Source organism: Littorina saxatilis, linkage group LG1, assembly GCF_037325665.1.
Source record: "Littorina saxatilis isolate snail1 linkage group LG1, US_GU_Lsax_2.0, whole genome shotgun sequence".
Taxonomy (NCBI): Eukaryota; Metazoa; Mollusca; class Gastropoda; order Littorinimorpha; family Littorinidae; genus Littorina; species Littorina saxatilis.
In genome coordinates this window covers 30,215,072-30,227,019 of record NC_090245.1, presented here as the reverse complement: position 1 = coordinate 30,227,019, position 11,948 = coordinate 30,215,072, and the positions used below count along the sequence as shown (strand labels likewise).

Here is an 11,948-nt window from a genome sequence, read left to right as displayed (position 1 = left end):
GGAGTGGCATGACATTACAGATACCACTGTAACTTGAACATGTCGAAATACAGCGAACGTCTTTAAACCTGATTCTTACCTCCAGAGCACAGCACCCATGTAATAATCATTGCTTATTTCTTGAGAACAAAAAGTACAACTGCACTTTTTCCAGACAGCTGTTTAAACCTTCAAATGCAGAAGTGTGTGTGTGTGTGTGTGTGTGTGTGTGTGTGTGTGTGTGTGTGTGTGTGTGTGTGTGTGTGTGTGTGTGTGCGTGCGTGTGTGTGTGTGTGCGTGTATGTATCTTTGCGCCCGGCAGAAAATCTTGTCATTACGGCAGACGAGTCAGTGAGTCTTGTCGAGTGGGTTGCGAGAAAGTCACAAAGATTATTTAACGAGGGAAAGGTCAGTTCAAGAGTGTTAGGTTAGATAATTAACACACAAAAACGATAATCAACGAAGAGAGAGAGAGAGAGAGAGAGAGAGAGAGAGAGAGAGAGAGAGAGAGAGAGAGTGTGTGTGTGCATGTGTGTGTTCGGGCGTGCTTGCGTTCGTGCGTGCGTACGTGCGTGTGTATGTGTCGGTGTATCGGCGCACACACGCACACACACACACACACATACACACACACACACACACTTCTGCATCTGAAGGTTTGAAGAGAGAGAGAGAGAGAGAGAGAGAGAGAGAGAGAGAGAGACAGAGACAGAGAGACAGAGAGTCTGGAGTCTGGATGGTTTATTGATTAGGCCTTGGGCCCCATTTCAATTCGGGGTGTACAAAGTTTCAAAATTACATGCTTCATGAATAATAATCATAATAATATTAATCATAATAATAATCATCATCATCGTAGTGACAGTCGACATGAGAGAGAGAGAGAGAAAGAGAGAGAGAGAGAGAAAGAAAGAAAGAGAGAGAGAGAGAGAGAGAGAGAGAGAGAGAGAGAGAGAGAGAGAGAGAGAGAGAGTACTCTAGCCCAAAAGCGTCTGGCGCATAAGGCAGACACACACACACTCAGACCAAAAAACGTCTTGCAGTCTCAGCGAGCGATTGTGCCTTGAGAGCCGAGATACGCGACTGCGAGCGAGCGAGAGAGAGAGAGAGAGAGAGTAGATATAGGCTATACGCCGGCCTAACTTGGAGTCAGCTGAGTGAGTGACTGCCGGTGACACTGATAGGTCCAACGGACTAAAGAGGTTAAAGAGTGTAGCGACAGAAAAGTCTCTTGCTTTTTCCGACTCACTCGTGCCGCCCCCACCCTCCCATACTTTCTTCCAGTTCACTCACCCCCATTACTATTAAATCTCTCTTGTTCTCCCCCCCCCCCCCCTACCCCTCGTCAACTCACACCACCCTTCCAGTCCCCTCACTCCCACCCTCACCCCCGGTACTTACAACTCTCTCACGTTTAGTTCGCTCGACTCGCCCTCGTATTCCCTACTACCCCACCCCCTTCCAGTCCCTTACCCCCACCCTCACCCCCATTACTATCAAGTCCACCACCACCGCTGTCTGGCTCGTTTGGGACAGCCTCTGGTACACGGACACACGCACACACACACACACACACACGCCAAACACTTTCTGTCTGTTAAATCGCGTGGTGGAGCTTTCTCCCTTTCTTTCCTTGCTTCTTTCTTCGCTTTTTTCCCCCCTTTTTATACATCTGACGGTGGTATAAAAACATGTATCGTACGTTACCTGTGCGCCGAATATACTCCTCCACTCGCGATTGGTTGATTTTTTACGCGATGTGATTGAACGGTGGAAGTTTTTGGTGGAAAGACATGCGTTCGGACTTTGGTGATTTATCCAGTTGCAGTGACAGCACTCTGAATCTTGGATCGTGTTTTGAGATATTTGAGAAAATAATGTTGATTTTCTTTTAACCAACAAAATCAGTGTTGATGTCTTCAATCCTGAACGTCTAGTGGGGCCTCAGTGGCTGATTGTTTTTTCTCTTCGTTTCACTGTGTTGCATTGTGGGTAAAACAAAAGTTTTAGGAAAAAAATGACGCTGTGAAAGTAGACCACTGGAACACAAAGGGCATCGTCCCCTTTCATTATCTGAGCTTATGTCAGAAAGAATTGTGACGGTGTCTGCGAAAACAAAACCGAAGCACACGAAAGCCTGAAGCCATTGATAAGGAGCCAGGTCTTTTTGCCCCCAGAATCTGGAGTATCGTGAAAAGTGCATTCATTGTGATATATATATTCCAAGCTTTGCTCGTGGATCCATGTAGCTTCAAAACAGAAGGAGTGTAGTCATCATTTGTGCATAAGATCGTAAATTACGTAGCTTCCAGACAGGTGTGTGTGTGTGTTCATGATTTCTGCATACCGGCGATCGTCAGTTTTGTAGAGCACTTTAAAACAGTTCTGAAGGAAGTGTGTTGTGATGATTGGTGCCTAAAGAGACTGTTTGCTTAGTTTAATGAGGGGGAAAAACACAAGACACACTTCGACGAAAAATGTGGATTGCATGAGAGAGAAAAAAATCATTTTGCGGCTGTGATGCAAAAGAAAGTGATCGTATTCGTTGAAAGAACACAAAGACGATCTTGCTTCAAGAATGTGCAGCTTTTCCTTTTCCTAGCAGCACTGCTTTAACCTTGAGTGACACTGCCGTAGCGTACATCATTCTCCTCATAATCCCACCAACTGTTTCGCAGGCGTATTATTATTATACTGCTGTCAGCGTCTTCTGTGGATTTTGACATAGTTTGGGCTAGCCTTGCGTGTGGTGGTTAGTGATTTGCGTTACCAAGACCGCAGTTCTCACGGACTACGAGTGTTGCTGTGTGGCTTTGTGTGAGTACTGTGCAGCAGAGGGGGGCAATGGGGCCTAGCGGTTCTGTGCTCGGGAGGTGAGATTCGAACCTTAAAAGTGGAGGGGCGGCGGTGGTGCGGTGAGGTGTGGACAGGCACTGACCATGCCCCTAGCTGCTGCCCTGATCGCCGTTGTCCTGGCCACGCTGGTGAGTCCCTTGGTCAGTTTTCATACTGACCAGTGCATTGTCTGTACTTTTTGCACTTTTGAATGATTCAATGTGATATCATTTGTAATTGGAATTAAGTGTTGTTGTTGTTGTTGTTGTTGTTGTTGTTGTTGTTGTTGTTGTTGTTGGTGGTGGTGGTGGTGGTGGTGATTTTTTCCTTGTTTTTTTCTCCCGCTGCTGCTTCCGCGATACGGATGCGTCTGTTGTTTTCGTTAGCCTAATAGTTTTCATTGAATGCGGAGTGCGTCATTGACAACATGCTCTATTCCAGTCTGAACTTCTCCACGCTTTGAGTATTTGAACCCCTGCCTGTCGTCTTGAGAAAAAGTATCCGTTGATGAGTAACTGATTTCCTTTTGTCCTGGTAGATAATGATGTCATTGTTTCTTGGTTTAAACTGTTTTATTCAACGTTTGTGCATTATTTACAAAAAAACGCATATAGAGTAAACAACAACAAGCATTATGCTTATAGTGGTGTTTACATTGTTTCTTGTCCTAACGTTTTCCCGATATTCTGGTATTCTTTGGTCTTGTTTTTTTTCTTTATCAATGTTTTAACTGTCTTTCTAGTTCGCTCGCCTAGTGTCTATAAATGTTTTAACTCCCTCGCTCGTAGTTTCAATCTGCGCAGTCAAGGTTTTTTCCACACAATTACTCTCTTTTTTGTTTACTTTCAATACCTGTTTCTTTTCTTTCTTTCTTCTCTTTATGTATGTGCTACTAGTATGATCTTTCGCTTCTCTTTGCAAATTAAACTTATAACGGTCCCGCATTGTCCTTTTATAAGCGTCTCAAGTACAGTCCGACGCTTCGCCCAAAATTGACAAGAGCTTGTTACTATTAGCAAAGACTCTTCAACGAGAACCCGCGCTATTAGGCGAAACCCTGCGCCTTCGTTTTTGTATTCAATGGAAACGGGGATGAAAACCCTTGCAGAAGCGAGTGGGTTTCATTTTGAAAGCGATGTGTACCAACATGTCAGTGTTTATTTAGCCCTCCGCTCCGCGAGCGTCGTCCGCTTGTTTACATTTGACTCCTGCGACTAAGCAGAATTATTGAAGGGGTAATTTTGATAGTTCATCACTTTGAAATTGTAGATCTTTGTCAGCGGTAGGTTGGTTTCCGAGTGTGGGTATTTAAACAGTGTTAGGAGACAGTGATAGCTGTTAGGTCTGGGCGTATGTGCGCTTGGTTGTTGACCTCCCTCCCTTGGATTCCTCTTTTTTAATTGTCGTCGTCCTCTTCTCTGTCGTCGTCGTCGTCGTCGTCATTCTTGTTCAGTGTTGTCGTCGTCATCGTCATCACGGCTTGTTTTCTAGCATCTTCTTCGTATCGTCATTGTTTTTGTTGTTGTGTCGTTGTCGTTCTTGTTGTTGTTGCCGTGTTCGTCGTTGTTGTAGCCTTCTTCTTTGTCGTCTTCTTATTCGTCGTCTTCGTTTTCGTCGTCGTCATCTTTATCATTGTATTCGTCGTCGTCCTCATCTTAGTTATCGTCGTCGTTGTCGTCGTTGTGGTCATTGTTGTTGTTGTTGTTGTTGTTGTTGTTGTTGTTGCTGTTGTTCTTGTTCTTGTTGTTGTTGTTGTTCTTGTTGTTGTTGTTCTTGTTGTTCTTGTTGTTCTTGTTGGTTTTGTTGTTGTTGTTACTGCCTTCTCCCTTCCTCTTGAGCTCGTTTTGCTTTGAGATAAGTCAGTGTTTGAACGTTTAATTGTGTTGCTCTGTTCAGTAAGGAAAAAATTGTGCAAACATATGCACCTAGCTTACTTTTCTTGGCAAGGAAATTGACAGCTTAAAAATATAGTCGAAGAGGCCCACGCCTTTATTTTTGATGGCTTCCAGCAATTTCATGGTCGTTAGCGAGGGTTAACTTCGTTCTTTCTTTCTTTCTTTCCTACTCCTATCTTGTTTTCCTTGTCTCTGTATTTCCTTCTTCCCTTTTTTCCTTCTTCCTTTCTTTCAGTCTTTAAATATTTATTTCTCTCTTTCTTGCCTTCTTTCTTTTTTTCGTTTTTTTTCTCTCTTCCGTCTTTTTTATCTCTCTCTCTCTCTCTCTCTCTCTCTCTCTCTCTCTCTCTCTCTCTCTCTCTCTCTCTCTCTCTCTCTCTCTCTCTCTCTCTCTCTCTCTTTCTCTCTAATTAACCTGTCTGCCTATCTGTCTTGCTCCTTCCATTCTCGTTCGGTTCTTCTTCACACATTTCTTTCAATTTTTGCCAAACGGTAGCACAGCCATCTCTTTTTAGCCCAACAACCTGGCTCTGTTTGCGTGTCTTTGGATCCCCGATGGCTTATATGTATAGCACTCCATCCAGTCTCTGTAGCTAGACCGTCTTTGTTTTGGTTCGGACCAGCTGTGTCCTTTTGTTCCACAGATAGCTCTTACTCATGTTTGAAGATCTTCTTCTTCTTCTTCTTCTTCTTCTTCTTTATTTTATTTCTTTTTTTTGTCGTTGTTTTCGTCTTTGTCGTATTCAGCTGTGTTACTGATTCTTCTTTCTGTTGTCGTGGGTGTTGCAGTCGACATTATCTTCGTCGATGTAGTTTTTGTCTCCGTCGTCACCACCTTCTTCGTCTTCGTCGTCGTCGCCACAGTCGGTTGCGGCGGCTTTTTTTTCCTTTCGAATCAGCCTTCTTCGTGTTCCAAGCAGTTTTCTGTACCAGTCACTATCATAATCCTATCATCACCATCGTTGCTAGCTGGATCAGTCAGCAGTACCATCGAACTTCTTGCTAATTATAATTCTGGCATCTGTAACAGTTCCCTGTCCTCTCTTCTCTCAGCACCCTCCCCCTAATTATCTCTGTTCCTGTGTACTTCTGCTTCATACTTCTTCATACATCTGGAAGCTGCTGCACTTTTGTGGCCAGCAGTTGACCTAATTTAGTTTAAGCATCTTGTTGTACATGAATGGACACAGCATCCACATGAAAATGACCAATATGAATACCAATGTATTGTAAGCAGCTATCGTTTCAGGCGTCATAAATGTATGCGCGCTCTACGGATACGTGACCTGTTGTTTTCTTTTAGTCATGTGCGTACACACACAAAAGTGATATATATATATATATATATATATATATATCGGTCAACATTTTAAGATATATAGGGTACCCGCATTGACATTGTAGCCGTTTAGGCGCCATTAAAAGTTTTGTAAGTACCGTAAACGTGACAATCTTGAATAAAGCTGAGATATTGATGGGGCTTGTTTACTTGGAGTTATTTCCTGTGACCTGTCTCTTTCAGTATACCTGCGCTTTGCTGTTACGTTTAAAGGTACCCTCCTACCCGTGTAAATAATCGTGTGCGCCACCATAGATCGTCCCAGGAGTGTACATGAGATACGAGCATCCTTCTACTTGTTTCCTGCCGCCTCTTCAATTCAGTATACTTGCGTTTTGCTACCGTCCTTAAACGTGAAGTTCTTAAGCCCTTCTTAATTGAGTCCGAAGTTGGTTTCGAAAATACTGACTTCGCGAAGAAAACATTCAGTGCCAAGGCTTCGTGTTGCGGTCTTCGTGAAGTACACTTCGCAAAGATGGCTTCGCCCAAATAATATCAGGCTTTATGAACGATATTGTATTATCGAATCGAATAATTTAAGTTATTGAGACATCCCAGACCACTAAGGGATTTATAGAGCAAATCGAGAAAATTCATTATTGAACGAAGCGCATATTGTCAGTACCGCCAGATAAAAAAGAAGATTCAAAACGCACATTTTGCAACGCGCATTTGGATAGGCGTACCTGTGTGGTCAGGTTTGTGTCAGATCTACTTTTGTGTGGGCTGTCTCAAGTGTGTCGTGCTTTTGTCACACGCAAACTCTTGTTTTAATTTCTGTTGGTAAATTCCAGTGTAGCGTTAAGCCAAAAAGTGATGATCTTTCATAGAGACCTCATTTAAACTCGGAGAAAGGACTGTGCTCTTAGTTATTTGCGATTCGAAACCTTCAATCGAGCTTCGACAGATTGACTGTGCAGAGTTTTGCCCCTTGCCAAGGTCGACGGAAAGCACATTTTCAAAATAAATGTGGCATGTTTCTCGTGTGGTATCTTTACTCATCGGGGAGTCTGGTACTAAATATGAACGGTAAGAATGCTCTGAACCCTACACGTATTATATTCCCATCGTTTTATCGTTCACATTTGCCCAACATGCTAATTTGCTGAGCGGGATTTATGTCGTCTGCTAGGCTATGGCAATCGAACCACTGCACTGAGTCTCATTTCAAAAACAAATATTGCTCGTCACGTTGCACTGAGTCTGCACGCATGAGGCAGGCTTGTAATAAGTCTTATATATGGTAAGAACGTTCTAAACCCTACACGTTTTCGATTCCGATTGTTCTTGCCTTGAAATAATAATTCGGAAAACATTCATTTACTGAACAGATGCAGTGGTATTTCAGTGTAGTCTGCTACGTGCTGATCTAGCTGCTACGTTATCGGAATAACACTTGTGTTTTCTGTTAGCTGCTGGGAATTGTATACTAACTCATCATTTGGTAATGTGGATAATAAGCTACATGCCACTAACATGGCATAATTATGAGAGGAATCTTCGCAAGTCGAAACTGAAAAATTAGACACAGCGGGTTCTATTTTTAGATCAATGGCAACTGTGGCACAGGCACATGTAATCTGTCAGAAAAAAAACCCACTTCTGCTTTAATTGAGAAGCAGCAAATTTATGGTCATAATCATCGGTATTGTGGAGAATATAAGCTACATGTCATTAATTAATTCTGAGGATGAGAGTACACTCTCGCTTAGGCAAAGGGCGGAAGAATACGCTCTGTGGAAAAGTTAGCGCACTCCAAGAGTGCGCTGACAGTTTTAGCGCATCGCCATTAGCCAATCAACTGGTTCACATCAGTCATGTAACATCAGTACTTACTGACAATTACTCTTAACGTCTCACGGGTCTCTAAGCTGATTAGGGAATTAAATGGTAACGCACTAAAACGACATTGAAACCATTCGTCCATGGTTTGGATTTTTTCCCCGTGAAACGAGGACATCTTTCCAAAATAGACACGTAACACAACTCTACAGCCGGGCTGCTTTTTGAACAGAGTGCGGAATTCATTAACAGAGGTGTTATAGTTACGAAATCAATTCAGCAAAAAATGCCCACTGTACTCTGCCTGTATAGCAGCCACGCTGTATTCTTATATGAAGTCTTATATCGCGCGCGTATCTCCAGACTCGGACTCAAGGCGCAGGGATCTATTTATGCCGTGTGAGATGGAATTTTTTTACACAATACATCACGCATTCACATCGACCAGCAGATCGCAGCCATTTCGGCGCATATCCTACTTTTCACGGCCTATTATTCCAAGTCACACGGGTATTTTGGTGGACATTTTTTTATCTATGCCTATACAATTTTGCCAGGAAAGACCCTTTTGTCAATCATGGGATCTTTAACGTGCACACCCCAATGTAGTGTACACGAAGGGACTTCGGTTTTTCGTCTCATTTGAAAGACTAGCACTTGAACCCACCACCTAGGTTAGGAAAGGGGGGGAGAACATTGCTAACGCCCTGACCCAGGGTCGAACTCGCAACCTCTCGCTTCCGAGCGCAAGTGCGTTACCACTCGGCCACCCAGTCCACGCTGTAGGGTGTTGGTGTGTGTCCAATTAATGTGATGCTTATATATCCGATGCCTGGACGGTTGTGTACATGGTCGTTCAAAGCTCTTATCCAATTCAAAAGCCTCGAAAAAGCTGTGGTGGTTAGTCCTGTTCGCACGTGAAGGAAAATATCTTTAACGCGTGTTAGCGAGTCGTTTCTGATTTATTGACTTGTATGCAAATTTGGCTTTTTGTGTGGAAGTGGCGTATGTGTGGGGTAGGCGCTGGTTTCCCTTTCTGACGAATGTTCATAGCTCTCAATGGAGGTTTTGTGTGTATTTGTGAGTGTGGTTTGCTTCCCCTTTTTATGGCTCTTTCACGCAGGGAGCTGAGCGCAGCAAAGTCCATGAATGACAGATTCTCTCTATTGTTCGTTAGCGCTTTTGGTACTCTCTCTCTCTCTCTCTCTCTCTCTCTCTCTCTCTCTCTCTCTCTCTCTCTCTCATACACTCACACACACACACACACACACACACACACACACACACACACACACACACTCGCAAACGTAGCCTTAAAGGTGTGTGCCTCTACGACGGAACCAATACTTAACGGTCAAATGTTCGTAAATGTTGGGTGGTGTTTCTTCAAGGTGGCTAATATCGTACAAATGATAGAAGCCTACCGGAACAATAAATATGCTTTGTCTCAAGATGGCTTGGTAACCTGGCAACTCAATATGTAATAGCTTACACAAGATCTTTCCAAAGGCTATATTTATGTCAGCGAACGTCTTTGAAAGGGCACTGAAACGCTATCACTCTGAAAAATTGAATCTCTCTCTCTCTCTCTCTCTCTCTCTCTCTCTCTCTCTCTCTCTCTCTCTCTCTCTCTCTCTCTCTCTCTCTCTCTCTCTCTCTCTCTCTCTCTCTCTCTCTCTCTCTCTCTCTCTCTCTCCATTACCCTCGTTAATATAGAATTTGTCTTGGTCAGCCCTGGAAGTTGACCCGTGTGGTCAATGCAGTACGCTTTATCTGTGCGTTCGGCCAGAAGGATGTAAACGAGTGCTAATGGACATGTTCACTCAGGTGACAAATGTTAGTCAAGCAACTTTCGTAATTAGCCCCAGCCAGTCATTTACCTTACTTCATAATTACCGGTTATTGTTCTGTCTGGCAAAGAAACACACTGCCAGTCGCGTACCTAACTTCATGGATATGTTTTATTGTTGTTAACATCACTAACAAACACTCTGGTAAACAACCAGCCGAGCTCAGTTTTGATTAACTTATAATAATGATGAGCTTAATAACTTTCAGTGTGTGTGTGTGTGTGTGCCTTTCTTTGTGTGTGTGTGTGTGTGTGTGTGTGTGTGTGTGTGTGTGTGTGTGTGTGTGTCTGTCTGTCTGTCTGTCTGTCTGTCTGTCTGTCTGTCTGCCTGCCTGCCTGTCTGTCTGTCTGTCTGTCTGTCTGCCTGTCTGTCTGCCTGTGGCTTGCTATCTGTGTGTTTTGGTTATTATTTTATTTCTTCAAGACCATAGCAAAATTATGATCTCTCTAGTTGAAATCATTCCCGACTGAAACACCTCCCTTTCGCCCTTCTACTGAATCTAGGTCCCTCTTTGCTTAAAAGTGGGCCTTTCACTTGAAAAGAAACCATTGGATTTGATTCAATTTAAACACAGACGACCTGCGTAAGTTCTACAGAGTGCAGACCCATTCACAAGCTAAAGAGAGAGGGGAAATAGAATGGCAGAACTCGTTTAGCTGCTGAAAAAGCCGTGTGTTTGCTAAACCTCCCTTGCTAGTTTAGACTGGTTAGAGCGATGCGTAGCGTTTGTGAAACAACATAGCTTGATTGCGTCCCTTTGAAAAATTAGTGTTCGCGGAACACACACGTACGAGCACCAGTGAACGCATAAGGAAACTATGCCCGCCCCCACCCTTACCTTGTCTCTCTCTCTCTCTCTCTCTCTCTCTCTCTCTCTCTCTCTCTCTCTCTCTCTCTCTCTCTCTCTCTCTCTCTCTCTCTCTCTCTCACCCGGGCCCATCCCCCACCCCATCCCCCCACCCCGTCTCTCCACCCCAGTCTCTATCTATCACGTCAATCTCTCAGGCAAACGAAGTACCCACATATTTGCGAGATCACTGATGAGTTTGAGAATAGGCAATAAATATGGCAAGTAGCTGATTTTCAGCAAACAGAGTTCAACCCTGTTATGAATATCACAACAAAATGGGTGCGTTCTCCCAGAAGTACCTGGTAAGTGGATTACATATTCTCGCAAAGGGCTTTATGTTTGTGCGAAGTGCCCTCCTTGTATCCTATTCATATTTTAAGCGCCCCTCTTATACCATAGAATAAGCTATGATGGCCCCTAGTTCTTGTATGCCCTACTTACGTCGTACGTAGTTCTTTTCAGATGTTTTCATCTTAGCCGACTAAACGAAAATTGTTCCGGGAAGAAGGGAGATAATTGTGCATGCACAGAAAAAGACACATTAAGAATGTATGTATGTCTTCATCAAGATGAAAGAAAGTGGTTTTAAATTGAATCTAGCAAATTGGCATGTCTGCACGAACAAGTTATGTGAAATTGCTTTTTCATCTCGCAGTCCAGCAGCTAAACAGAACGGACACGGGTCAACTTTATGTGCAGATCCAGAGACTGTATCCATGTCCCGTCCCTGTATCACCTCTTTTGGCGCGTAAAAGACCTATCTCATTCTGCTAGAAATGCAGGCCCGATGGCTGCAATTACACCTAAACACGTACGGTGACACGCACACGCCTGAGTAATGCGACTCTGTTGCTGCTAGCTTTGCACTGGGACTCGAAGTTCATAGCAATGGGACAATAAAGTCATGAGAATAGAAATGAAATGCGATTAGTTAGGCCTAGCAATGTCTTAACCTTTTTGTGTCCTTGGGTGAAGGACGGGGGTTTACTGTTTGACTTTGGCGTCCACCCCCCGTCCTTTCGTTCATCTGGCGATTTGTTGTAATACATTTCGAAAGAACTTTGAAAGATACCCAACAACAAGATCTCACTATTGTAAGGTCAATGCCAAGGTCATTAGAAGGTCATACATGTTGTGTGGTTGGTTTTTTTTGTTTTTGTTTTTTTAATGTTCATGTTTCTGTCCACAATATTTTCTGGTAGATGGTACATCAAATTTCAGCTCATAGAAAAAAGATTGGATTTTTTCCAGTCTACTTGAAAAAACATCTTCGGCAAACTTTATTTTTGAAATTCATTATCAAAATATGCTGTTTCTTTCAACAACAAAAACAACAATAAAGACTGTTTGGCATACATGTGGATGTTGTTCCCTTTAAATAGTGTCCACATTTACTGCAGCAATATATATGACAAGTT

General features: G+C 43.2%; 1 protein-coding gene and 1 long non-coding RNA gene across 2 annotated transcripts in view; both read left to right on the top strand.

Annotated features, from left to right (window-relative positions):
• LOC138966825 (uncharacterized) overlaps window positions 1-11,948 on the top strand; it is a 402,693-nt gene that overhangs the window by 236,628 nt on the left and 154,117 nt on the right. The window lies entirely within an intron of this gene.
• The window catches only part of LOC138950395 (A disintegrin and metalloproteinase with thrombospondin motifs 18-like), a 141,822-nt gene continuing 131,848 nt past the window's right edge, over window positions 1,975-11,948 (top strand). Inside the window, exon 1 of the mRNA XM_070322134.1 lies at window positions 1,975-2,963. Coding sequence (XP_070178235.1) covers window positions 2,919-2,963 — 45 coding nt within the window. The 5' untranslated portion in view covers window positions 1,975-2,918. The remainder of the gene's footprint in view (window positions 2,964-11,948) is intronic.